The sequence below is a fragment of the Euleptes europaea genome, chromosome 10, assembly GCF_029931775.1.
Source record: "Euleptes europaea isolate rEulEur1 chromosome 10, rEulEur1.hap1, whole genome shotgun sequence".
Classification (NCBI taxonomy): Eukaryota; Metazoa; Chordata; class Lepidosauria; order Squamata; family Sphaerodactylidae; genus Euleptes; species Euleptes europaea.
In genome coordinates this window covers 75,919,387-75,943,711 of record NC_079321.1, presented here as the reverse complement: position 1 = coordinate 75,943,711, position 24,325 = coordinate 75,919,387, and the positions used below count along the sequence as shown (strand labels likewise).

The 24,325-nt window shown below is 41.7% G+C and overlaps 1 protein-coding gene across 6 annotated transcripts in view; it reads left to right on the top strand.

Moving 5' to 3' along the window:
* PTPRK (protein tyrosine phosphatase receptor type K) overlaps nucleotides 1-24,325 on the top strand; it is a 538,596-nt gene that overhangs the window by 457,817 nt on the left and 56,454 nt on the right. For 3 of the 6 annotated variants that reach the window (XM_056856092.1, XM_056856091.1, XM_056856088.1), the window contains 2 exons: nucleotides 9,668-9,806; nucleotides 22,826-22,986. In XM_056856092.1, the coding sequence (XP_056712070.1) occupies nucleotides 9,668-9,806; nucleotides 22,826-22,986 (300 nt within the window). Of the gene's footprint in view, nucleotides 1-9,667; nucleotides 9,807-17,307; nucleotides 17,338-22,825; nucleotides 22,987-24,325 lie in introns of all 6 variants that reach the window. The other 3 variants (XM_056856093.1, XM_056856089.1, XM_056856094.1) reach the window with 2 other exon arrangements.

The window sequence follows — 24,325 nt, the reverse complement described above, 5'->3', positions numbered from 1 at the left end:
TTTGACTACAGTTTTAACGGCCACTTCATATCGGTGTAATTCGCACAGCGGGCTATTGAACGCTAAGGTCTCAGCTTCCCAGTCTATGGTGGGACTGTGCCCTTTGAGCCAATTTGCTCCTAACACCACAGCATATCGAACATTGGGCACAATAGTGAAGTTGATTTGTTCCCAATGGTGGCCAATTCCCATTGCCGCTCTGTGAGTGCGACGGTTGACTGCCCCCCCTCCCGAAATCACTGCCATCCATTTGAGCAAAGTGAACAGGTGTCGATAAAGGGGCTGACTTCACTTGGAGAGCCTTAAAGGTGGTTTCGTTAATTAATGAGTGGGCACACCCTGAGTCTATTAAGGCTTTAACTTGTAATTGAGGACCTTTTCTATAATGTTGTAATATCACATCTACATATACAGTCTCTTCCACGTCACTCACCATAAAAGGAGCCTTGGGTTTCGCCGGAACACCTGCAAATCGCTCCCTCTACCGCAGACCCGGTCGGTTTTTGGCTGTTCGCTGGGGGATTCCAAGTTAAGGGCTGGGAAGTTCCAGTGGTTGCCCTCCTCTGAAGAAGCGGGGCTGCTCTCTCCAGGAGTAGTAATTGTAATCCTGGACCCCAACGGGTCCACTGGTGAAAGGTCCGTTGGCACTTCTCTGGAGTGTAGAGCTGGGGGGGCCTTTCGTCTTGGAGCGATGCTCCGCTCGGCAGCGGTGCCTCTCCCCCGAGTGCGTCCTCTCCTGCGAGGAGTCCCCTCTGGCTGGGGAGAGGGACTCGGCAGTCCCTGACGTGACAGACAGGCGGCTGCGAAGTGGCCCATGGTACCGCAAACGAGGCAGGTTCCCCTTTGAAATCACAATGCTTGGTCCAGTGGAGGTAGAGCTGGCCTCCGCGGGGCCTGAGGAGCGGCAGGTTTAGGAAGGTTTTTCTGGCTTCCCCCTTCCCTGGCCTGCCGTCGGGCAAGAGAAATGAACTGGCGGTGACTTTCCACCTCTTCCACCAGTAAAATCCACTCTTCTAAGGGGGCTGGGTCTCGTTGCATGTATGCCCAGTTTAGGATCTCAGGATGCAATGCTGCTCTGAAGTAGTGCACCCGGGTCGCTTCAGTCCAATCAACTATTTTATTAGCGAGTCTTTGGAATTCGTCCGCAAACTCTCGGACTGAGGAGGATCCTTGACAGAGTTGTAGGAGGGCTGCCTTGGCCTTCTCTCCCTGAAACAGATCCTCGAAGCATCTCCTTAACGCTCGCATGAATTCATTAAGCAAGCGTATGGAGCGGGCTTGGGTATCAAACTGGAGGACCATCCATTCTGCAGCCTTTCCAGTTAGGAGTGAGGAAATGAACCTTACTCGACTGTCTTCCGTGGGAAAGGTATGTCCTTGTTCTCTCATGTAACTGTCCACTTGGTGAAGAAAACAGGGCAATGCATCCGCGGAGCCATCAAATGTCACACGCAATCGGGGTTGCTTCCACCGGTGCCACTGGTGGAGGTGCCGGAGGTTTGCTGGCCGGGGGGTTGTTGTCCTGGGTGCCTGCGCAGGAGGCTGTTGGCCAGAGGGTTGCTGTCCTGGGATTGGTGCCTGCGCAGGTGGCACTTGAGCTCGCTACAGGCGACCGTATTCACGCATCAACAAGTCCATTTGGTCCTGCATACGGGCCATACGATCCAAAAGCTCTCGGTTTTGAAATCTTAAGGTATGGATCTCCTCTTCAGCCCCCCCAGTCCATCGAGCTTGACTGGCTTGGTAGTTTGTATTCCAGTCCCCCTCCTCTGCATATAAGTTCTCCTCATATTCTTGGGGGTCAGGAGCAAAGGTGAGTCGCTGTCTGCGTGCTACTTCCCGGGGCAGGCCAGGTTCTGGGGAGCCCAAAGACCATGAGGGGAGAGACCAGTCCAATCCTCCACCAACTTTCGACTGCGCTCCCGTTCCTGTCATTGACCGCGCCTGAGCGGCAGCCGCATCCGCCAACAGTTCCTCTGCCCACCTCTGGTCAGTGAGCGCGCGGTCCACCTCGAGTTTGGCAGCCACGGTGGCCATCACAATCGGTTTGGCCGCTTGTTCTAAGAGCAATAGGATCTCCTTGTGTTGACCCAATAGCGGTTGGATCTGTTGAGCAAGATCTGCAGAGGAAGGACCAAAATCGGGGTTTAGTACCTTCTTGACATCAGCCGCCATTGCTGTGGGTGGCGGTAAGTCCATGAGGGCCAGGACTGTCCTGGTGGCAACGCTCTGTGCTTCCCGGCGACATAGGGTGGGATCCGGAACAGTTGTGGAACATCTCCCTCCCGAGCCACCACCATTGGGAAAGAGAACTTGAGCCCCTGTATTGGGGCCCCCTGTTGCGCCCCACAGAGCATAAGCTCAGACAATAATCGAGTTAGCAGTGCAAAGTCCTCTTGCGCTAATCGAGTCTCTTCTAGTAAAGTATCCAGCCCCAAAAGGTCGTCGCGGGCATATAGATCAGCGTCCTGGGTCCTCCAGGGGGTCGATGCTGCCAGGCGACTCCACTGATCAATCACCAGCCCAACCAGCCGGGTGGCCTCCGCGTCAGTTCTCAGCGTCTCCTCCAAGACGGCATGCAGCAAGTTGGGGTCCTCGGGGAGCTTATCCTGCGCCCCAACCCGAGGAGATGAATGCCTAGGCAAACCCTCCAGGGCTCCAGCCAAGGGCAGCAAGTAAGGATCAAGACTAGTGTTCTAATGTGAGCTCTAGCCCTGCGGCAAACCATAAACAGATTCCAGAAGATGGCAAATCCATGAAAGCAGTTTTATTGGTTATCATCGACAGGTTTCAGAAGCCATATTCAGAAGAACACTAGTAAGGGGCAAAAGGCAAGGGGCATAGCATATATGGAGAAGCAAAAGGAGATAACTGGTATCCTAGGTAACCCCCCTCCCAGAGGCAGGAAGGAGCACTTGGCAGGAAGGGGCACTTTGCAATTCCCACACTATGGGAATCTATGAAGACCAAACACGGGGCACAGACTGGCCTTGGACAGAACAAAACAACAGCACTTGGAGGCAGCTCAATTGCACTACCGCATACCATCCTCATGGCATGCTGCTGACAGCTGGGAATATGAAGTGTGGTAACCCCCATCGCTTTAAAAGGGTTTTTGGATACCACTGCTTATAAATGGTTGGAAGACGTCTTCACAGCTGAAGGGGCCAAACAAAGTGTGAACAGTATTTTCTATAACGTTTTCAAACTCTTAATACATCGCTGGGAATACAAGTGCGGTAACAGCCATTCTTGAACATCCACATGTTTACTGTTTTTTTCCTTATTTGTTGCTACTAGTTACTCCTTTTCAACTCCCTACCCCATAAACAGTACTCTGGTCCTTTATCTTATTCCCATTGTATTGTGATTAGACAGTAATTCTGGCCAGGGAACCAGTATTTTTTATACCATCACTTGTTTATTGCTTTGGCACACTTCCTCCTTCACATGGCATATCTTCTAACTTACATTGCCCCAAGCAGTGTCACTTTATTAGTTCATCAGCCTTATCTGAAAACTCTCCTTCCTTGTGTCACCTTAATCTCTGTCAACAAGAACAACAAAGAAGCTCCCACTTAATTACTTTGCATTAGGGCTACTAACATGACCTATGTTCATTTTATTGTTATAGTTTCTCTCTTTGAATATTGGCATTCTTTGGATATATTCTTCTGTCTAGCTGTATGCTGCTCTTCTTCATCTTCTCCATTTATTGTCTTAGTGGTCCAATAAGTGGTTATATGTGAACAATAACTGACTTGCTATGTAGACTGCACACTGGGAGTTTCTGTGTGGGCTTTGTGAGGAAGGAGGGGTTGATGGGGGAGTGCTTAATGAACATTTTTGGGGGGGACAAGGCTGCTTATGGAAAGTGGCAAGAGACTGGATAGAGAGAAACATGCTTTGTGGAACTATGTTTCTTATGGGGCAAACTGTTCTCCCTGATTTTCTACACCACTTTTAGGTCTATAACTGGAAGAGGATGCCCCTCCCAAGTCCCCTACCAGCACTTCTCTAGTACAACAGCTGATTTTTAAGGGGCTTTATTTTTTTTGCAGCTTGCCCCACCCATCATTCCCCCTCTACAAACCCCTGCTAAGGCAAAGCCCCAACGTTTCTTTTCTCTATTTCCCAACCCTCTCTGCATGCCTGATGATTCAGTCATCTCTGACTGCCATAAAAGCAGAAAGGGGGAAATAGTTCCCTACTCTTCACTGAGAAGCAGCTATCTGAATGATAGAGGAAAGGGTTAAGTCAGATTGATTCCCCGCCCCCACTACGGGCTGTCTGTGTTTATTTAAGCACTTACAGAGACAACTGTAGGGAGGAGACAATGACATCATGTACTGTGGTGTCCAGGAAGTTTATTTCTTGTTCAGATAAATTTATAGTTAGATTGATGGTGGGGTGGAAGTTGTTGAAAGCCTGGTGAAATTTTTTGAGGGCTTCTTTGCCATGAATCCAGACAAAGAAAATGTCATCAATGAATCTCAAGTAAAGGGGAGGTGCCAATGGGCAGGAGTTCAGAAAACGCTGTTCTAGATCCGCCATGAAAATGTTGGCATACTGTGGAGCCATGCGCGTGCCCACAGCTGTGCCACTGATTTGAAGGTATAACTCCTCACCAAACCTGAAGTAGTTGTGGGTGAGAACAAACTTACAGATCCTTTGTCAGAGCCCTAGGGAAAGTTCTTTTAAGGCAATGTGTACATTTTTAATGAACACATACTACATACTAGCAAATACATACTAGCAAACAGAAACAAAGCCCCAAAGAATCATGGAAATTGTAATATGATACAACAAGAAGGTAACACAGGACTGTGCTTCAGCTGTCATTGTAACTAAGCCCCTCATGTGGGCACTAGTTGCCTGGGGGGGTTAGCCCCCACGGCCAAGTTCGGGGGGCTTGAGCTCTCAGCCCTTCCCCCATAGTTTATGCCTATGGCTGTAACTACATAAACATCATACTCAGGCAAGTATGAAAGACTGTATAGTGATTATCCCCCTGGATAACTCCAGCAGAGTCCCTGAAGTCATGAAATGAACTTTGCCTACCCAAGTTATACTCAGTTCTTCACAGAGACAAGGTGATGGTGACACTGGGTTGTCTTCAGAAGCACCAGAAACATTTATTGCTTAACCCCAGTTTCCACAGCCAGGAAAGTTTTGACAACTTGCCATTTCTTAAAGTGTAGCATGTAGTGTAGCTGGATAGCTTTTTCCCTCCCACCCAAAATAATCAGTTCTGTTATAATTTGTCTCTGTTACTTAAATAAATGTTTGCCTTCCTTCTGGAAGGTACTGCTGTGTCCAGGTAAGTTTTGTGGCACCACGTTGTAGCCACTGCCACACCTGGGTGAGTTATGCAAATTATGTGGGAGCATATTGTCCAGTGGCTACTGTTGGGCCTGGCCACCATGAGTCCTCCCTCCAAGGCAGGAGGAAGAGAATAAGGGGTGGACTGGGAGGCCAAAACTGTGGCTGGGATAGGATGGGGTACAAATTTAAACAAACAAACAAATAAATAAGACAGCTCCAAAGAGGGATGTGCCTGTGCTTTTTCCTGACAGAAACCTATATTTGATGGCTGGCAATGTTGTGGTTGCCTAGCAACCCCCACAATGTCCACTGAGATCTCTTTTTTTAAAGGTACAGGTACTAATATTTGAGGGTGGTTAACCTCCCAATTTATTTCTTTTTTAAAAGATTTCAGATTTATTGCAACCTTGAGGCTTTTTTCAGGTTTATAGAAAGATCTGTCTTGTCTATTCATGGTTCAGGTGTCTTGGTTTAAGTATCCACAGATGGGTCCATGGTGAGAAACAGATATATTTATATTAAATTTATTCATTTCTGCCCCGCTTTTCTCCCCACTGGAGACTCAAAGCAACTAACAAATATGAAAATATAATTTAAGCAAAAACAAAAAACAAACAAACAAAAATGCTTCACCAACATCCTGGGCTAATTCTAGACCCACTGGCCTGGCTTATGCAGGAATTAAGGATTCTTACTTCAAAAAGGGTATTTCATAGATGAAAAAAGAACGAAAAGAGAATCAAAGCTGATTAAGAGGTTGGAGCGCTTTTCCTCTGAGGAACAGCTGAAGAATCTGGGACTTTTCAGTTTAGGAAAAAAGATGATTGTGAGAGACATGATAGTAGTTTCTACAATTATGCACTTGGGATGGAGAAAGTGGATTGAGATAATTTTGTTCCCCTTCCATAATTGTTGCATACGGAGGCACCCTGTGAAGATGATGGACAGTAGACTGAGGACAAATAAAAAGAAATCTTTCCTTACTTGATGAGTGATTATATTGCAGAATTCATTGCCAAGCATGGCTTTTTTAAAATGTGGTTTTATTTTTTTAAAAATTGGTTAGGCGAATTCATGGAGGATAGATCCATCGATGGCTACCAGACATAGGAACTAAAGGGAATCTCCCTAGTCAGAGGCAGCAAACCTCTGGATACCAGTGCTGCAATCAATGCAACATCATGGAAAGTCTGATTTATTGGTCCTCCAGGGCACCTAGCTGGCCACTATGTGAAACTGAATGCCCGACTCAATGGGCCATTGGTGTGATTCAGAAGGGTCTGTATTGTGTTCTTATGACCCATGAGCTAAAACTCAAGAACCTTTTGGCTCTTGTAAAAAAAGTTCATTCATCTGGCCACTCCCATACATGGAACTAGGAGAGAAGTAGAAGCTCCACTCAGATCTCATACTGGCAGAGATTTTTTCAAGATTCTCCTCTGCACACTATCCACAGAAAATTAAAATTTCTCACCTTTTCTGCCTTTTCTGTGAAATCCCATAGTGATTTCAAAATCTGCTCACTGGTCTACCCTCCTATCAAAAAAGGTAAGCAAAAATGCTGCCCTGAATAAATCAGTCCTGTCTTAATGACATACAGATAACTTGAGTGTGGCTTAAAAACTACAAAGCATTGTCAGGTCCATATGCAACCACATATCTTTGGCAATTGGTGTTTCCTATACCAACCCTCTAAAACTTTAGAACATGGGCTCCCAAACCTTCCAGCATTTGAATAAAAGCAATAGCTGACAGATCATTAGCAGTTAGAACTGAACATATTCTGGTAATCTTCAGAGCCACACAATAGTTTAAAATGGACTACACAACTTACTATACAGAGAGAGATACTTTGATTTACAGCCGTTGGCCAGCATAAACTTACTATACATGTACTTGCCTTAAAAGCCATAGAAAACCTTGTAAACTCTAGTTTGTAGCTGTTCTGGTAGACAGAGCCACAGGCAGTATAATTCATGAGACATAATTTCTGGTTCCTCACAGGCCAAGGATTGAATTCCAGTCTGAAAGCAAGAAAGGGCACCTAGTAGCTCCTTGTTAATTATGCTGTGTGATTTTCTGCAAGTGGGTATAGTCATGGAGGAAAGGTCCATCAGTGGCTATTAGACAAGATGACTCAAGGCAGCCTCCACATCCAGAGGTAGTAAACTGTTTTTGTATCAGTGCTAAGATGCAACATCAGGGGCTGCTTTCACACCAAGGATTTTCCACATTTCAACCACCTCACTCATACGTTCCCCCCCCCCACTCATACGTAATTATTCATATATCAGACCATTATCATTGTCCTTCCAGAGGAAACTCTGCTTTATTTTAAACCTGTAAAAAAAGGGGGCAGGGGTTCCTCAGGCAGGATGCTATCAGCTCAAGCAGTTTAGCACAATTGCAGGGCTTTGGTGAAGTGCTGGTTAATTATTGTTTTCATTGTTAATGACTACAAGGGGCCAGTCCCTGGCAGCAATTGCTGGAATGAGCATAATCAAAAAGAATTGTCCACACCTCAAACTGCCTTTTAGTGAGGGAGGAGAAGAAGTGCTTCTGCAAATGGTTAGGGTCTGTCTTTAAAAGGCTTTTAAAAAGGTTTTGCATTATTCCTATGCAGTGTTGCTTATGGCTGTGGAGGTTTGTTAAAAAAAGAACCAGAAGAGAATTGCCTACACCTCAGTAAGGGTGGGTGAAGGGATCATCCAGGGATCATCCAGAGACAACTTTGTAAATACTTTTGAAAAATAAATTCTTTTTAAAAAAAGTATTGCATTATTCCGATGCAGGTTACCCATGCTCCTCAAAATTAAAAAAAGAAGAAGAAAGAAATAGGGTAGGCAGAGAATCGTAAGGGTGATGTGAGAACACAGAGGGTTGGGGGGACTTCAGTGCACATCAGGTGTGAAAGGGAAACCACAGCTAACAATGGAAAGAAAGTGAAGTACCCCCTGCCCTCAAGGATCTTTATGGCAATTGCAATTTTTTTAAATGTACAGATTTTGTATCCTGACTTTCTGCCCTTTCAAGGGCTACCAAGGCAGCTAACAATTTAAAACACACATAATAAAATTACATTTTAAATCCATTAAAATCAACCCTCCTCCCAAACACACAACATTAAAACAATTTAAAACAGAGTTAAAAAGCAGAGTACTTACAAAACAGAGTTAAAATACATACAAAACATAAAAACATTTGTTAGAAACGAGGGATCACTGAGGGAATGGCAAACGAAACAAAGAAGTATTCCCCCACAGAAGGGGCAGACCAAAAAATACCAAAAAGGCTGCTACCTGCACATTCTTTTCAGATCTCAGAAGCTAAGAAGGCACAGCCTTGGTTAGTACTTGGATGGGAGACCCCCCCCCCCAAGGGAGTCCGGGGTTGCTACACAGAGGCAGGCAAAGGCAAGCTACCTCTGTACATCCCTTGCCTGAAAAGCACTATGGGGCTGCAACTTGATGGCATTTTCCACCACCACTACTGTGCTTTCCGGGGCACATTGCTTTATATTTTTCAACATACGATGTTACTAGCAGTGAATTAACTCTCTCCTACAGTTCAGCTAACTTTCCTCCTTCCACCTTTTTTTTTATAAAGACCATCTTACCTTTCTTATACTGTCACTAGTATGAATGGGTCTTTTATCTACAAGTTTCACCCCTTGTTTAGTATATGCCTTCTTGATATCGGGCATATTGTGTACTCTTCCTTCAAGCAAAGGGCTAGCCATTAGAGAAGATCATTTTCCAGCATCTGTTAGTTCAAATTTAAAACAGTGATGCACTACAAATCTGTTTAGAGGCCTTCAAATGAGCTTTGTCCAGAGATCCCTCCTGCATTAATCAGATAAGTACCACCCACATGGGTCCCTTTTCAACCCAATGGCTATAGTAGGGGTGCCAGGTCCCTCTTTGCCACCGGTGGGAGGTTTTTGGAGTGGAGCCTGAGGAGGGCGGGGTTTGGGGAGAGGAGGGAGTTCAATGCCATAGAGTCCAATGGCCAAAGCAGCCATTTTCTCCAGGTGAACTGATCTCTATCAGCTGGAGATCAGTTGTAATAGCAGGAGATCTCCAGCTACTACCTGGAGGTTGGCAACCCTAGGCTACAGGCATGAAGTCTCTTCAAAGAATGCCAGTCAGCTTTTGAAGAGAGACTCCTGGAGTTAGTCTCCCAGGCTCTTTCCCTTGCCAAACAGTTGATCAATGTGATATTCAGCCCTTTTCAAAGGGCTCTGTGTGTTCAGACCTGGCTGTTTCTCACACATTCCTTTTGATTGGTACAATGATCTCTTCTGATCAAGACACTTGGAATAACTTACTTTTGTTTCCTTCAGCAGCAGCAACAGAAGAACCAGAGGTCATTCCAGACCCGGCCAAGCAAACGGACCGAGTTGTGAAAATAGCAGGAATAAGTGCTGGAATTCTAGTCTTTGTTCTTCTTCTCCTCCTGGTCATATTGATTGTCAAAAAAAGGTAAATATTTTAGATTTGGCACTTTTTCAATCTTGTCAGGTAATCTAAAAAATATTTCACAGACCATTTTAGAAAAATGTTGGGGAAGAGCATTCTTATTCTGAATTATGAGGCCTACTGCAAGAAAGTTGTATTGTAGGCAGTGCTGCCAACATCATGAGGTGGGGGCCAAGATGTTTTCCTGTAAGTACAAATGAACTCCAGACTTCAGAAATCAGTTTCCCTAGAGAACAGGGCAGCTTTGGAGGGCCAACTGTATGCATAGCATCACATCTCTGTTGACTTCCCTCCCCTCCTTAAACTCCATCCTTCCCAGTGTCATCCTCCAAATCTCCAAGAATCTCAACCAAGAGTTGGCAACCCTAATTGTCGTGTGGGGAACCAGTATAATACTGTAAAATGCTGGTTGATGTTTTAAGTATAAGGTTATGAAAAGTATACAGGCATGAACTATACATTAATGTAATTGAAATAATATTAATTTACTATCCCATCTGTTTTGTAAGGCTTAGGACGCTCTTTCTCTTCAAACAGCCTTAATGAGCTGTAGCCATACAACGTCTGAAATAATATGTTAATGGATTTGTTACCTTCATCTGCATCTTTGACAATGTCAGAAAGTAATACTTAAAATCACATTACATCACCATAAATGTTCCACTGAGTTATAAGTATGGAAATCTAAAATGTTGCCACAACCTATTAACGGATACCTGAACAGTCATTTTTTTCTTAGACATTTCCACAGGCCTGACAAAAACCAATAGCGCCATCTTCTGGAATAGTAGAGAATAATTTTAAATGCTCACATTAAACTACTTAAGCGTTGTTTTAATAACATTTAACTTATAAATATCATTAACTTTGTTAATTTGGCATAAACTTTCATAATCAGCATTTAAAAACAGAGTCAAGCAACTAATTTAAAAAAAATTCAGATTTCCTGCATCTTTCCCTGCATCTTCCCTTTGGTCCTTTCTGATGCACAAGCTTGGTTGCTTTTAGGACTGTTTGGACACATGAAGCTGCTTATACTGTGTGAGTCCCTCTAGCCGTATACTGTCTGCTCAGATCAGCAGTGGTTCTCTGGGATCTTGGGCAGAGATATTTTTGAGGTCTGCCAGCCCTGCTCTTTTAATTGGAAATGCCAGGGATTAAACTTGAGGCTCTGCACATGAATCCAAATACATTCTCTACCACTGAGCTGTTGTCTTCAAAGGTTTGTGCATTGCTGGGATTTTAAAAAAGAAATCTAGAAAATAAGGATATGTTTGTAATTGTCCTTTGTTAAAATGAAATTATTTTTCTTTTCATTTTGCCAAGTTGGAAACACATTACCGTTGTGCCCGAAAGTCATATGGTTTCCATTAGAACTTTTTAAAAATGTATTGCCTCTTTACAATTACTCCCTGGAGAGATACAACTTGGAGAAGAAACATCTGCATTAGAAATATTAGGTATGATTACAGTGTTCTGTGTTAGATACATTATATGATTTTTCCCAACAGTGTTCTCACTTTTGTTCCTATTTGTGAACCTCTGTGCTTAAGAATAAACATACATGAAATAGGCTGATTCATGTTGAAATAACAGGAAGTCCAACTGGATTAGAAATTAGAACTGAGATGCAGAACAGACTTCCCAGCTGGATCACCTTCCATCTCTAGACATAATTAATCATTAGTATTGCAAGGATACTTCATTGGGAAATGTCCTGTAGTATTTGTATATTGTCATTTAGCATACAGCTGTCTCCTGCTTTTTGATACTTACCTGCTTTGCCTCATATATTGTAAAGGCCGGGTCTTTCATTACCATCTGAATGCATGGTAATGTGCCTATAGCTATATGACTACATTCATACTCCCTAGATTCTTCTACACAACCTAAACAACCCCTCCCCCCGCTGTGCCCCTCATACTTTTAAAACATGCATTGAGGGAATTGTTATTTATATAATAAGTAGGGGAAGATGAAACATTAATGTGTGAACCAGAAGTACATTTTTACAGGCTGATGTTAAAAAAAATGGGCTATGATTATGAGGCCACTCAGATCTTGTGCCTGAATTCTGGAGAATTCTGGAGAATTTCAGCAGTTATACACTGAAAGTTTGTTAGGAGAAACCTCAGATGTGCTATATGTAACCCTACTTATACAATCATAGAATCATAGAGTTGAAAGGGGCCATACAGGCCATCTAGTCCAACCCCCTGCTTAATGCAGGATCAGCCTAGAGCATCCCTGACAAGTGCTCTACTTAAAGACTGCCAGTGAGGGGGAGCTCACCACCTCCCTAGGTAGCTGATTCCACTGTCGGACAACTCTTATTGTAAATCCCCCCCCCCCAAATATCCAGCCAGTACCTTTCTGCCTGCAAATATCCAGCCAGTACCTTACACACACCCCAAATATCCAGCCAGTTCCTTACACCCCCCAAATATCCAGCCAGTACCTTACACCCATTATTGCGAGACCTATCCTCTGCTGCCAACAGGAACAGCTCCCTTCCCTCCTCTAAGTGACAGCCCTTCAAGTACTTCAAGAGAGCAATCATGTCCCCCTTCAACCTTTTCTTCTTCAGACTAAACATTCCCGACTTCCTCAGCCTTTCCTCATAGGGCTTGGTCTCCAGGCCCCTGATCATCCTCATCGCTCTCCCCCACACCTGCTCGATTCTGTCCACATCCTTTTTGAAGTGAGGCCTCCAGGACTGCACACAATACTCCAGATGCGGCCTGACCAATGCAGTGTGCAGCGGAACTATGACATCTTGTGATTTGGATGTTTTGCCTCTGTTGATGCACCCCAAGATCGCATTAGCTTTTTTTATCACTGTATCACACTGGCTGCTCATATTTAACTTACGATCTACCCATACCCCAAGATCTTGTTCACACAAACTGCTGCCCAGAAGTGTATCCCCCATCAAGTGTGCGTGTCCCTCATTTTTGTTACCCAGATGTAGAATCAGGCACTTATCTTTGTTGAATTGCATCCTGTTCACACTCACCCACTTTTCCAGTGTGTTCAGATCTCATTGAATTCTATCTCTATCTTCTGGTGTGTTTTCTGCTCCTCCCAATTTGGTGTCATCTGCAAATTTAATGAGTAGTCCCTCCACACACTCATGCAGATCATTTGTAAAAATATTGAAAAGTACTGGGCCCAGAACTGGACCCTGTGGCATCCCACTGGACACCTTCCTCCATTCAGATGAAATGCCATTGACAACTACTCTTTGAGTGCGGTTCTGCAACAAGTTTTCTATTCACCTAACTATCCTAGAGTCCAGTCCACAGTCCTGTAGTTTACCCACCAGAACATAATGGGGAACCTTGTCAAAAGTCTTACTGAAATCCAGGTAAACAACATCAAGTGCATTCCCTCGATCCAGTAAGCTGGTCACTCGATCAAAGAAGTAAACAAGGTTGGTCTGGCAGGACCTGTTCGGGACAAATCCATGCTGACTTCCCCAGATCACCAAGTTGTCCTTCAGATGCTCACCTATTGATCTCTTTAATATCTGCGCCAGTATCTTCCCTGGGATAGAGGTCCAACTGACTGGCCTGTAGTTTCCTGGGTCATCCTTCCTCCCTTTTTTGAAAATTGGGATAACGTTCGCCCTCCTCCAATCTTGGGGCACATCTCCTGTCCTCCAAGAGGTCTGGAAAATGATGGACAAAGGCTCTGCAAGCTCTCTACCAAGTTCTTTGAGCATTCTCGGGTGCATACCATCTGGCCAGGGGAATTTGTACTCATCCAGTGCAGCCAGGTGCTTCTCAACTACCTCTCTGTTTATGTCAACCAGCAGCCCAGATGCTGTGGCTTGCCTACTATCATCTCTACATGAGCCTGTTCTCTTTTTCAGGGAGAAAACTGAGGCAAAATAGGCATTGAGCCTTTCTGCTTTCTTTCTGTCTTCTGTCAGAGTTTCTCCATTTTCACCCAATAATGAGCCTCTTTTCCCTTGTGTTTGCTCTTCACATATCTGAAGAAACTTTTCTTGTTGTAGCGAGCCTCCCTGGCCAGCATCAGCTCACTGTGAGCTTTGGCCTCTCTGATAGCTGACCTACAGTGCCTAGCAACCCGCAGATACTCTTCTTTAGAGGTATGTCCTTGCCTCCATTTCTTTAACATTTCCTTTTTCTCCCTTAACTCATCATGGAGTTCTTTGTTCATCCCTATTGACTTCTTGGATCCTCTACCATGTTTCCTTCTTGTTGGAATAGTGTAGGCTTGAGCTTGCATGAGCTTTTGTTTTAAGAGAGCCCACCCTTCACTTGCTCCTTTCCCTTCCAGCAGTCTTGCGCTTGGAATGATTCTCATCATGCCTCTTAGTTTGCTAAAATCTGCCCTTCCAAAATCTAACCAACACATGTGGCTACAAACTTCCTTGGTCCCCCACAGCAATAGGAATAGGAGGACGTGGGTCACTCCCCCCCTGAGGTCCCTTACTTGCCCAAAATAGAGTTTATTGGTGACAATAATTTCCTGTCTCCAGCTTCTCTCACCCTTCTTTTGAATGCTGATGGTGTCTGTGTTTGAGGGCTACAACTGCAGAATAAGAGTACTGTAGCAAAGGTCTACTATAATCCTGACTTGTTCCAGATCAGCATTTCATATTTAATCATATTTGCTTGATATTTTCAGAACTATGTGCCACTTCTCACCTTGTTTGTCACCTCATGAATGAGTTTCATGTCTCTATTCTTTCTCTTGTACGTATTAAGCCATGCATGGACTGTAGACAAAATTTCTATTGTACAATATTAGTTTAACTAAAAAGGCTACAGATATATCTTATCCGTATATTGAATTTGCCATGTCTTTCCCATCCTTTCCTGAAATTGTCTCTGGGGCACTGAAGAAAGCGCCAAATTCATTCAAATTTATCTAGCATTGAATCCATAGCATTCCCTCCTCTGATTTGTTCAGAAAGGCACACTTTCAGTTGCTTGATAAATTAGTCATATCGATATAAAACCTTTTATACCTAAGCCTGAAATCACCAGTAGCTGCTGCAAAGGACGCCTTGTAATTTAGCCCAAATACACATTATGTTAAACTTGTACCCATTCCATATTCAAAATTAACTTTAATTATTTTTATTTTTCCTGATGATAGGTTAATTGGTTATCTATTATAACATATATTTCATTCCTTTCACATGTTTTATACCCCCACCAAGTATGGACAATTTTATACATTAGCCTTTGGATAAAGTCATTTAGGATATCCTTAGTAGTAAATATATATATAAAAGAGCCAAATGCACAACTATGTTGAATTAAAATTTCTGTAAAACAGGCTGCTATGACACATGCTACATTGCACTATTTATTTATTTTATTTATTAATTTTATTAATTTTTACCCCTCCCTCCCCAGCCTAGGCTGGGCTCAGAGCATGTTTGCCTGTTGGGTCTGCCTGTTAAAAATTATTTGGATTCTCTTGTCAACAAGCAGAGAATGCTGGAAGGGATCACAGTCAAACATGCAGGGAAGGAGAAGCCACCGACCCTTCCATTACTTATCTTTAGTTATTTGTTTCCTTTCCCGGTCTTCCCTCTCCCAACTCTGGAGCCCTGTTCATATGTTGCAGTGGACACATATGCAACCTGCATGTACATGTATAAACCTGTTTGTCAAAAAGAGCCAACAGGTATTCACTTGATAATTGAAGCCAGGGACTAGTTCCTGGATAAATGTGGAGTTTAAATCACTTAGTTAGCATTATGTGTGTTAGGGTTGCCAACGCAGTTTGGGAAATTCCTGGAGATTTGGGGGTACAGCCAGGGAAGGGCAGGCTATGAGGAGGGGAGGAATCTTAATGGGGTATAATGCCACAGAGCCCACACTCCAAAGCAGCCGCTGAACTGAGCGTTGTTCTCTGGAGATCAGTTGTAATTCTGGGCGATCTCCAGGCCCCACCTGGAACTTGGCAGTTCTAAATGTGTTGAATTGTATATGTGTCCACTGTAACTTGTGAACAGAACTGTGATGGGCAAATAGCAAATATAGGTAGACAATTAATCACCTAGCAACCTTTTTCTTCACTGAGTATCTGACTACAGTCCTTCACAGTTTTCTCTCTCTCAAAAATCTGCAAAATTCCTTACAGGCAGATCCAGGCTACTCTCATATGGTAATATGTAGCCTGGCTCTCAGCATGTATCAAGATCACTGCCTAAAGCCAAATTCATTGAGACAGAATTTATTCCACTGTATGTCTGTGGCCTTAATTGGGGTTAGTGTTCTATATTAATCTACCTGTGAATTAGGGAAAGATGTTCTTTTTTCCTACATGAAGATTTTTTCTCTCATGCTTCTCCCAGCATGTAAACCTAACCGAATGACACTGAAGAATGAAGTTTGAATCTTAAATGCTTAGTATACTTCTAGGTGCTATATAAATAACTATCAATAATCATTTTTATACATACATATTGATGATTCCATCATGTGGTATCCCTTTTGATACTCTCAAGCCTTGATAACATTCCTAGAAAGATCAGAAAATCATTTGGTAATTTTACATGTGTTTAATGATTCTTATGCATTGACACAGAATTCCAAATTTGATTTGGGGGAGGGATCAGAGTGGTAAGCAGCTTTGCGTGATTTTAAAAATAAGAGGTGTCCTATGCTTTGCCTGATCATTTTGTACAAACTGATTTGAAGCTGAAGTGGATGAAACTCTATTAGCTGTTATAGAGTTTTGTAAAGTAATTGAGCTGCATACGAAAAGGGATACTGCATCTCTTGAATAGCAAATGCTGTTTTTATTTTTTTAACCATGATTGAAATATTTTCAAATGTACATCATTTCCTTTATATATTTTTAACGATAAGCATGCATATATCAGCATTTCCAGTTCTAAGATTTAAAAACAGAAAATTAGGGTTGGATTCAGCAGCTGTGCATGTAAACATGGGTGCAATATACACACACATCTGTTGCAAAGAGAACAGAGTTCAAGATTTTATATGTTTTACATACAGGATGTTGCCAGTCATGCTTACACCTGTATACCTGTAAGTAGCCACTCTAGTTGCTGTTTAATACCATGACAAACTTTTGAGTTTGTAGCCCAAAGCTTTAAAAAACAGATGGAGAGCACAAGGCCTATACACAGCTGTTCTTTATGTTATGACATTTAGGTAGTTCTCTGTCATTACATTTATGCTGAACTGCATGTTTAAAATACATGGCCCATTTAATTTCCAATTTTTTTTGCAACAATTAAAATGTTAGTTTGATTTTTTTCTCGTGATCGCCTTCTAATACCGAAATCATTTTTCTATGCAAGTGTATTTTTTTAATTGCATGGCACCGTAGGGCTAATCAGTGCATGAGCAAGTTGTAATGCTAACCAAGAAAACATGAGCTTTTAATTTTTTTAAAAACGCACATTTCTCTGCTTTACTGAATGTGACAGAGTCACGCTTTTCATTCACCATTGCTTCTCTTTTTCCACTGTCTGTGATTTGCTTGCCAGGAGGAGCTACTATTCTTACTCCTACTATCTGTAAGTAGAAATGGGTGACTTACTACTTTACATGTTTTGAAGATGCAGTATCCCTTTTCAAAAAAAGAAGAAGAAAGAATAGTATTTTGCTGAAATTTTCATATTTTTGATGGTTTTAGGGAGCTTAACATTCTATTGTGGTTTTTGCTTTTATTTTTAAAGGGATATTGTATTCTAATTGAATTTTAAAAATTTACATACATTTTGTTTCTTTTGATATCACCCCATTTTAATTTGCATTCTAAAATCAAGCCTGGCTTTCCTTCTAAAATAATGCAAAAAAGAACTCCTCTATGCTAAATTAACACAGTCACCAAAATCAGCATAGGAAGCCAAAAATCACATATAAAATTATCTATATTATCAACAATGCCTACTCTACAAATATCTACATGAACAACAAAATTAAATGACAAGTGGTCCCACAATATGGCATATATTGGAACAATTCAAAGTCCAAAACAACTCAAGGGTTCCACCTTTAATGTGTCTTAGGTTAGACTTGCAGCTTTCCAAGGAGATCACAGCCAGAAGTAAATAAATCAAGCCGTTTCATAAATGGGTAGAACATCTCTCCCTCATTCCCCTCTCCACCTCACCCAAGCGCTTCCTTGAAGAGCCAGCTGCATATGCTTATGCAGGTGAATCTTTTGATGGATAATGATGACCATCTATTCTTGTCATCTTCTAATACAAATTGCGTACCTTGCCTAAAAAACAGATTGATTGTGCTGAGTTAGAGTTTCAAAGCTACAAGGAACTGATGGTTGCTAAACTACCTGGATTGAAACAGTGCTGATAAATTAAACTTCCACAAAGAAGGACCCATCTAACAGTGTATTCCCTGTTGCACTTCTAGTTTTCTAGCTATCCTCGATCATTGAAGTGATGCAGGGGAGTGCTCATTAAAGTCTGCTTTCTATAGCTTAAAGCACCACAACAAGCCCTTTTCAAGGAGATTAACCTTCATAGTTAAGTAGCTACTGAGCTACTTTAATAACTTGTAAGGTTTAAAGTGCTGTTGACTTTTTTAAAGCTTGTCTTACCCAGAAACCTGGTTACAGTCTTTACTCTGTCTGAATATCAGAACTCCACTTAAAATTCTGGATAATTTTTATGAAGTGTTGTAAAAGTGGTGCTTCAAAAGAGGGCATAGTGAAATATAGAGACAGGACTAGTTAGTTTATTATTCCTTGGTTCTTTCCTTCCCTTCCTCCCCTGAGGTGTCTTTAAGATTTGAAGCAATATAAATAAGAGATGTAATATAGAGAGAATAGGTAAAATAATCTCTCAGTAGGGAAAAAGAAGTCATCAGCACTATAAATGCCTTGCACACTGTGACAGGATTGAAGAGCAGTAATAAATTTGTATTTAAGTTCTTGCCATTCCTTTTAGATATACTTAAAAAGTTCTTGACAACTACAATTCTAAATAAAATGACTGCTAATTGTCAGATAAAACATACATTAAGAAGTGTGTAAACAGAGGTTTGTTTAAGACTGGTGGCCCTAACGTGGTGCCTGTGGAGGCCATGGTGTCAGCTTTCCTGGGGCCAGTCTTGCCAGCCCCCTAGCAGGGATGGAGGGTCCCCCACACCCAGGGCTTGCTTCCTCCTGCTGCCTTTTTTTTTAATGGCCTTTGGGTCAACAGCATGACATCACTTCCAGGCAAAACGTGGAAGTGTTATCAGTCCTCTCTAGGAACTACTGAAAACTCTGTGGCTTTACCATAGCGTTTCTGTCAATTCCAAAGAAGGCATGGCCTCACCCCTGAGTTTTTCCAGAAGTGATGTCATGCTGGTGCCAGTAGCAATCATCTCCTGGGTTTCTTGTGGATGCCAGGTTCTACCCGGTGTCTACCAGGTGTTTGTAAAAAGTGGGGTAATGTGGGGCTGATGCCCAGCAGGGCTTCTTCTTCCTGTGGCAGCCATTTTGTGGTTGCACCAACCACCCTAAGTCAGAATTCCAAAGATGCCCACAGGATTTAAAAGGTTTCGGATGCCTGATTTGGGATCTACAAATCCTTGAATCCTGAAAGGTGCCACCACAGAACTTATTTCATGCCAAGTATCTAAATGTATAGCAAGATAGCTTATAAGTATCTGAAACAAATTTTAGCTCCTCCCCCCTTTACTTGGTCATTACCTTATTTACTCTATTTATACATGGTAAATTCAGTGCAGGACAAGTTTTATGTTAGATTGATTAAGAGTTTCTGGCACCTTTGTTTGTTTACCAGTAAACAAATATTTATATATTAGTTAAATATTATGTTTATATTCTACGCCTTCTGTTTCTTTAGAGAGCTTGCAGTGGCTTTCATCGGGGTTTTCAATGATCTCTAGTTCAGGCACAGATATGGACCATATCTGTTTAACTTCCAACAGTGCCTATAGTATTAATAGATTAATGCAGTTTTGCCAGCTTCCTCCTGGCAAAAGAAAGAAAAGGTTTCTCAGAAAGGGTAAGAGTGCTTGAAAAAGGGCTGTCATTAGGCTGAACATAATTATTTTACATTTGGTCAATATTTCCCCCTTCGTCTACAGTGTTTACAAGTTAAGATAAGCTAAGACATCATTGTCAAATGTGTAATATCACTCCACAGACCAAGTGGGTCATAAGGGGAATTGTTCTTGAGTGTACATATTTTGGGGACCCCTCAGTTCCTCAGGTGATTAAGTTCTTTCCCTTGGGGGGCATCTCTGCTGTCTTCCTTTTGTCAACCCCTCTAGCCTATGTTGTTAACTACAAACAATAGTTGTACAACCAGTACCAGCTGTCACTACAGCTAGTATAAGAATGGAAGGGTTTTCTCATGTTCTAAACATTTCTTTTCATATGCTCTGAATTCTAAACAGAATTGCTAAAGCTCCGTACCATGAAAAAATTGAAAAGTACATTTTCACTACCTACTTGTACTATGCAATGCCTACCTTTTGTAGACACCACTAGTCATATCTTGTAAGAATAGGCAGGGAATGTACAATAAAATCAGCTTATCTTAAAGGTTGTTTTTAATCAGATGACTATGTTTATGTGACTTGATGTGCAGTCTTGAGCCTTGAATCTTTTTTAAAAAAAATTATTAAGAGAAAATGAGAACAATGAAAGAAAATGGAAATATAAGCAGTACTAAAATACTCATAATACAAATTCTTGAAAAGAAACTAAAACCATGCTGCTAATATAACTAAAATATCCATAACAGTGAACCAAGAAATACTCTATTTATCTAAAATCCACATGATTGTAACATCACTCCCTCTCTGCAATTTACACATTGGAGTTTTTTCCATCCTTGAAATTGTTACATTCCAGCGAGCGACCAGTTCTTCCATATTTTTGTCAATATAATATGTCTACTTAATTAAAGCATAGGTTTCTTTAACCTTTTCAAGCCAATTATTTAAATCAGGGAATTTGAGTCTTGTGTACTCAGGAATAAATCCCATTGAGTTCAGTAGACCTTTCTAATAAATGTGCTTTGAATTGTAGCTCAATCACTTTGAATAAACACAAGGTTAATACACTATTTATCTTGAGCAGGTCTCAGTTTTGGGACCAGAATGCTCCCATATCTTGGTAGCTGTGTCTAGGTTGTCATAGACAGAAGCTAGTGGAAGAGATTTTCTGTTCAGGTGTGGGACATACTTGCATCCCAGCCAACTGACATGCATTTAAGGGTTTAGGGCATACCATTTCTTTCTTCTGGTCAACATCAAGTCATAGTTCCTTTTCTGCATAGTTGAAACAGGATAGGGTAGATATCTTAGTATATTTATGAAGTAAACATGTGTTCATTTTTGAAATTGTACAATATTGATTACATGTTCATTTAAAAATACAGTTTTCTTTCATGTTACAGCTATAGCTGGTGTTAAGAATATTTTAATATTTAGCTCATGTGTGCTTGATTCATATATTAGTATACAAACCTGTCATTGTTACACAATACATTATGATAAATTATAATGACACAATAGATTTCATATAGCAGAAATATACACTTGATCTGGAAGAAGTGGTATCAAAGTGAAACTTTTCTGTACTCTTGTTCACTACAATGTAATTCAGGTGGCATTCTGAATTGCTTTCTTATATAGAAAATACTACCAATGTGTTTTACCAATATTTGGCTACACAAAGGACACCATAAAGAAATTGTTTCAGGGTAGGGCATCATCTGTCCTTCACTTTGTGTATGGCATTATATGTGCTCGATTCCACTAAATGCCAGCCATCGGCGAATCACTTGTTATGTGTACAGTTTGGCATGTGCCATGAGATCAGTGCCCTGAGAGACTGGCTCATTCCTTAAGTTACTGTACTTGAAAGGGTTTGGTAGATTCATGGATTGGAATCATTCAGACGTAACGTTGAGCCATGTTTTGGTTCTATGTGAATGTGATCTTTGGTTCCTCCCTTCACATAATAAGAGTTGATTGTTTTACATTGGAACAGTCAGTTATTCAAAAAGCTACCTTCTCAGAAAGATGAAGAGGATGGATCCTGTGAACCAGGGCTTGTTTGCATAGCGTTAAAGCATGGTTTTGCATTACGGTTTCATTGTGAAAACAGCACAGATTGTTTTTTGTATGTAAAGAGCAGTAGCAGCATAGATGTGAGAATTCCACTCTCTTTACCATTTATCATGTATCCTGCTAAGAAATTGATGGATGATCAGTGAGTATGAAAAGTAATCTTAATATACAAAGTACTATATTCGTTTTGTTGCTGCTGTTTGTATAGTTTTGGCAGTCTAAGATGTAAAAAATGATAGATTTCCTCACTACCAAGAGGATTAGAGAAATGAATTATCTGATGCCAAATTAAAATGTAGATGCAACTTCGCATGGACAATATGATTACATGTGCAGGTGCTTCTTTTTATTATTGTTAAAATGCCGGGTTTCCCCATCTAATTTGAGTATGTTGCTGCAACTGGACAGGAAAACAATATTGGAGAGAAGAGTAGAAAGGTGTAAATAAAAATATTTCTGCAGAATATATATAACAGCAGATACAAATAATGAAACAAGTGCAAGTTTTGTTCAACAATATGAATAAACCTGTGTTGGCAACCACTAAGAGCAACTTTGGGTATTGCAGCATGGGCAGGCACCCAGAGACACCATAGTGCACTACAAATACTGCAATTCCAAGCCTACCTACTTTAAAGTGACTCTTCCTGAAATTATTGTGAGCTAATTTCTGATTAAATGTGGCTGGAATCAGGCCCTACAATCCTCAAGCTACACATTTTCACCTCTTTAAACATCACAGGAACACCACATCATTTGGTAGTACAAGTCGTTGGCACGTTTGTGTGACTTTGGATGCTGTAACATCTCAAGCGGCCTCTAAGTGTGACAGATCCATTCAGTTACCTGTTCTTTCGTTGTTGTTTACTGCTCACCACATAGCTTACCTTCTTATTTCTGATGACTTATGATTCCTTCCTTTCTTTTTTTGTGTTTTTGGTTGGGCAGCAAACTTGCTAAGAAACGCAAAGATGCCATGGGAAACACCAGGCAAGAAATGACCCACATGGTGAATGCAATGGATAGGAGTTATGCTGATCAGAGCACCCTTCATGCAGAAGAGCCTCTCTCAGTCACTTTTATGGACTCCCATAACTTCAGCCCCAGATGTAAGTGCTCTTGTGGCAGAGTTGTTGTTTGTTTGTTTGTTGGACAGGTGTTATTTTGGTGCATGTTTTTCTCACTATAATTTCTGTTCACCTAGTGTTTTAAAAAAGATTGAATTGTGAGGAGTTTGTCCTATAGGGTGCACTCTTGTAAGTGAAAGTTGGAGTAGATGTTCATCAAAGTACATGAAAAGTGCATACATTCCTTGTTGGACCGTTATTGCAAGAGCTTACTTTTCCTCCCAGAGTTTCTGTGTACTGGCTGGCCTTTAATTTCTTCCTGCAAAATGCCTCTCTTTGTCTGATGTTTACTAGAGACAAAAAACAAGAAACATAATAATATATTTTAAATAGAGTGTACATAAGCCATTAAGAAACTTAAATAAGCCATTAGAAAAAGTTATAACTCTGTAGCACAGTTGCAGTTAAATTTGTAAAAGGTTTATCATGAACAGCAGGAAACTGCCCTAGCAACCATTTCTGTCTTGGAAATGTAGGGCCAGGTTTGTCAGTATATTATCTCTTCTTAATTGGTGTGTCTAGACCAGAAAACACATATTAATTATTTCAAAATTAAACACTTTGCGAATGGATTCGTGTAATCACTCTACATGTATACAGGTTCCAAGAAACATCTATATTCATCAGTAACACATCTTTCAAAAACCTGCTCATTTAGGCATACAGAACTTAGAAATCCAGTACTTGTTGGACAGTTCTCTTCATTGGTTAATTCCACAAACTATATAATGATGGTTTAATGGGATAATTTTTAAACACCGCAGGTTCCTCTGCTCAGGGTGGAATATTTGGTTTGTTTGAGATGCATTATGTTGGTATGAGGCTTATCCCACCAAAAGAGGCATCTTATGCTGCTGGAATACACCACAATTAGCTGAGCAGGGTGGTTGGATGCAACCCAGTGTTTCATCATGGGACCTGTAGAACCCTACATGAATACTGCACAGGCATACTACTGAGAGGTTTTTGAAGTTCAAAAAATGTCCAAGGGTGCTCAGTCCCCCTTTCCCACCTTTTCCAGCATGATAAGGAGGGAACAGAATGCCCTTCCCTCAGTTCCTCTCTGCTGCTGCTGGAGTGAGGTATAGTTGTCAGATTTAGTTAAGAGCTCACAGAGGGGCACGAGTAGGCTTGCCAGGCCCCGTAGCTCCACCAACAGGAGCTTTGCAGTGCTGCAGCCAAGGTGCGCAATGCGCGTGCGCACCTGTCACGGCACACACGCGCACCCCACACAATGGTTTCCATAGAGTTTTAGCCGAGGTTGCCAGAGCGTCCACATCGCTTCCAGGTAAACCCAAAAGTGGTGTGCGCACTGCGTGTG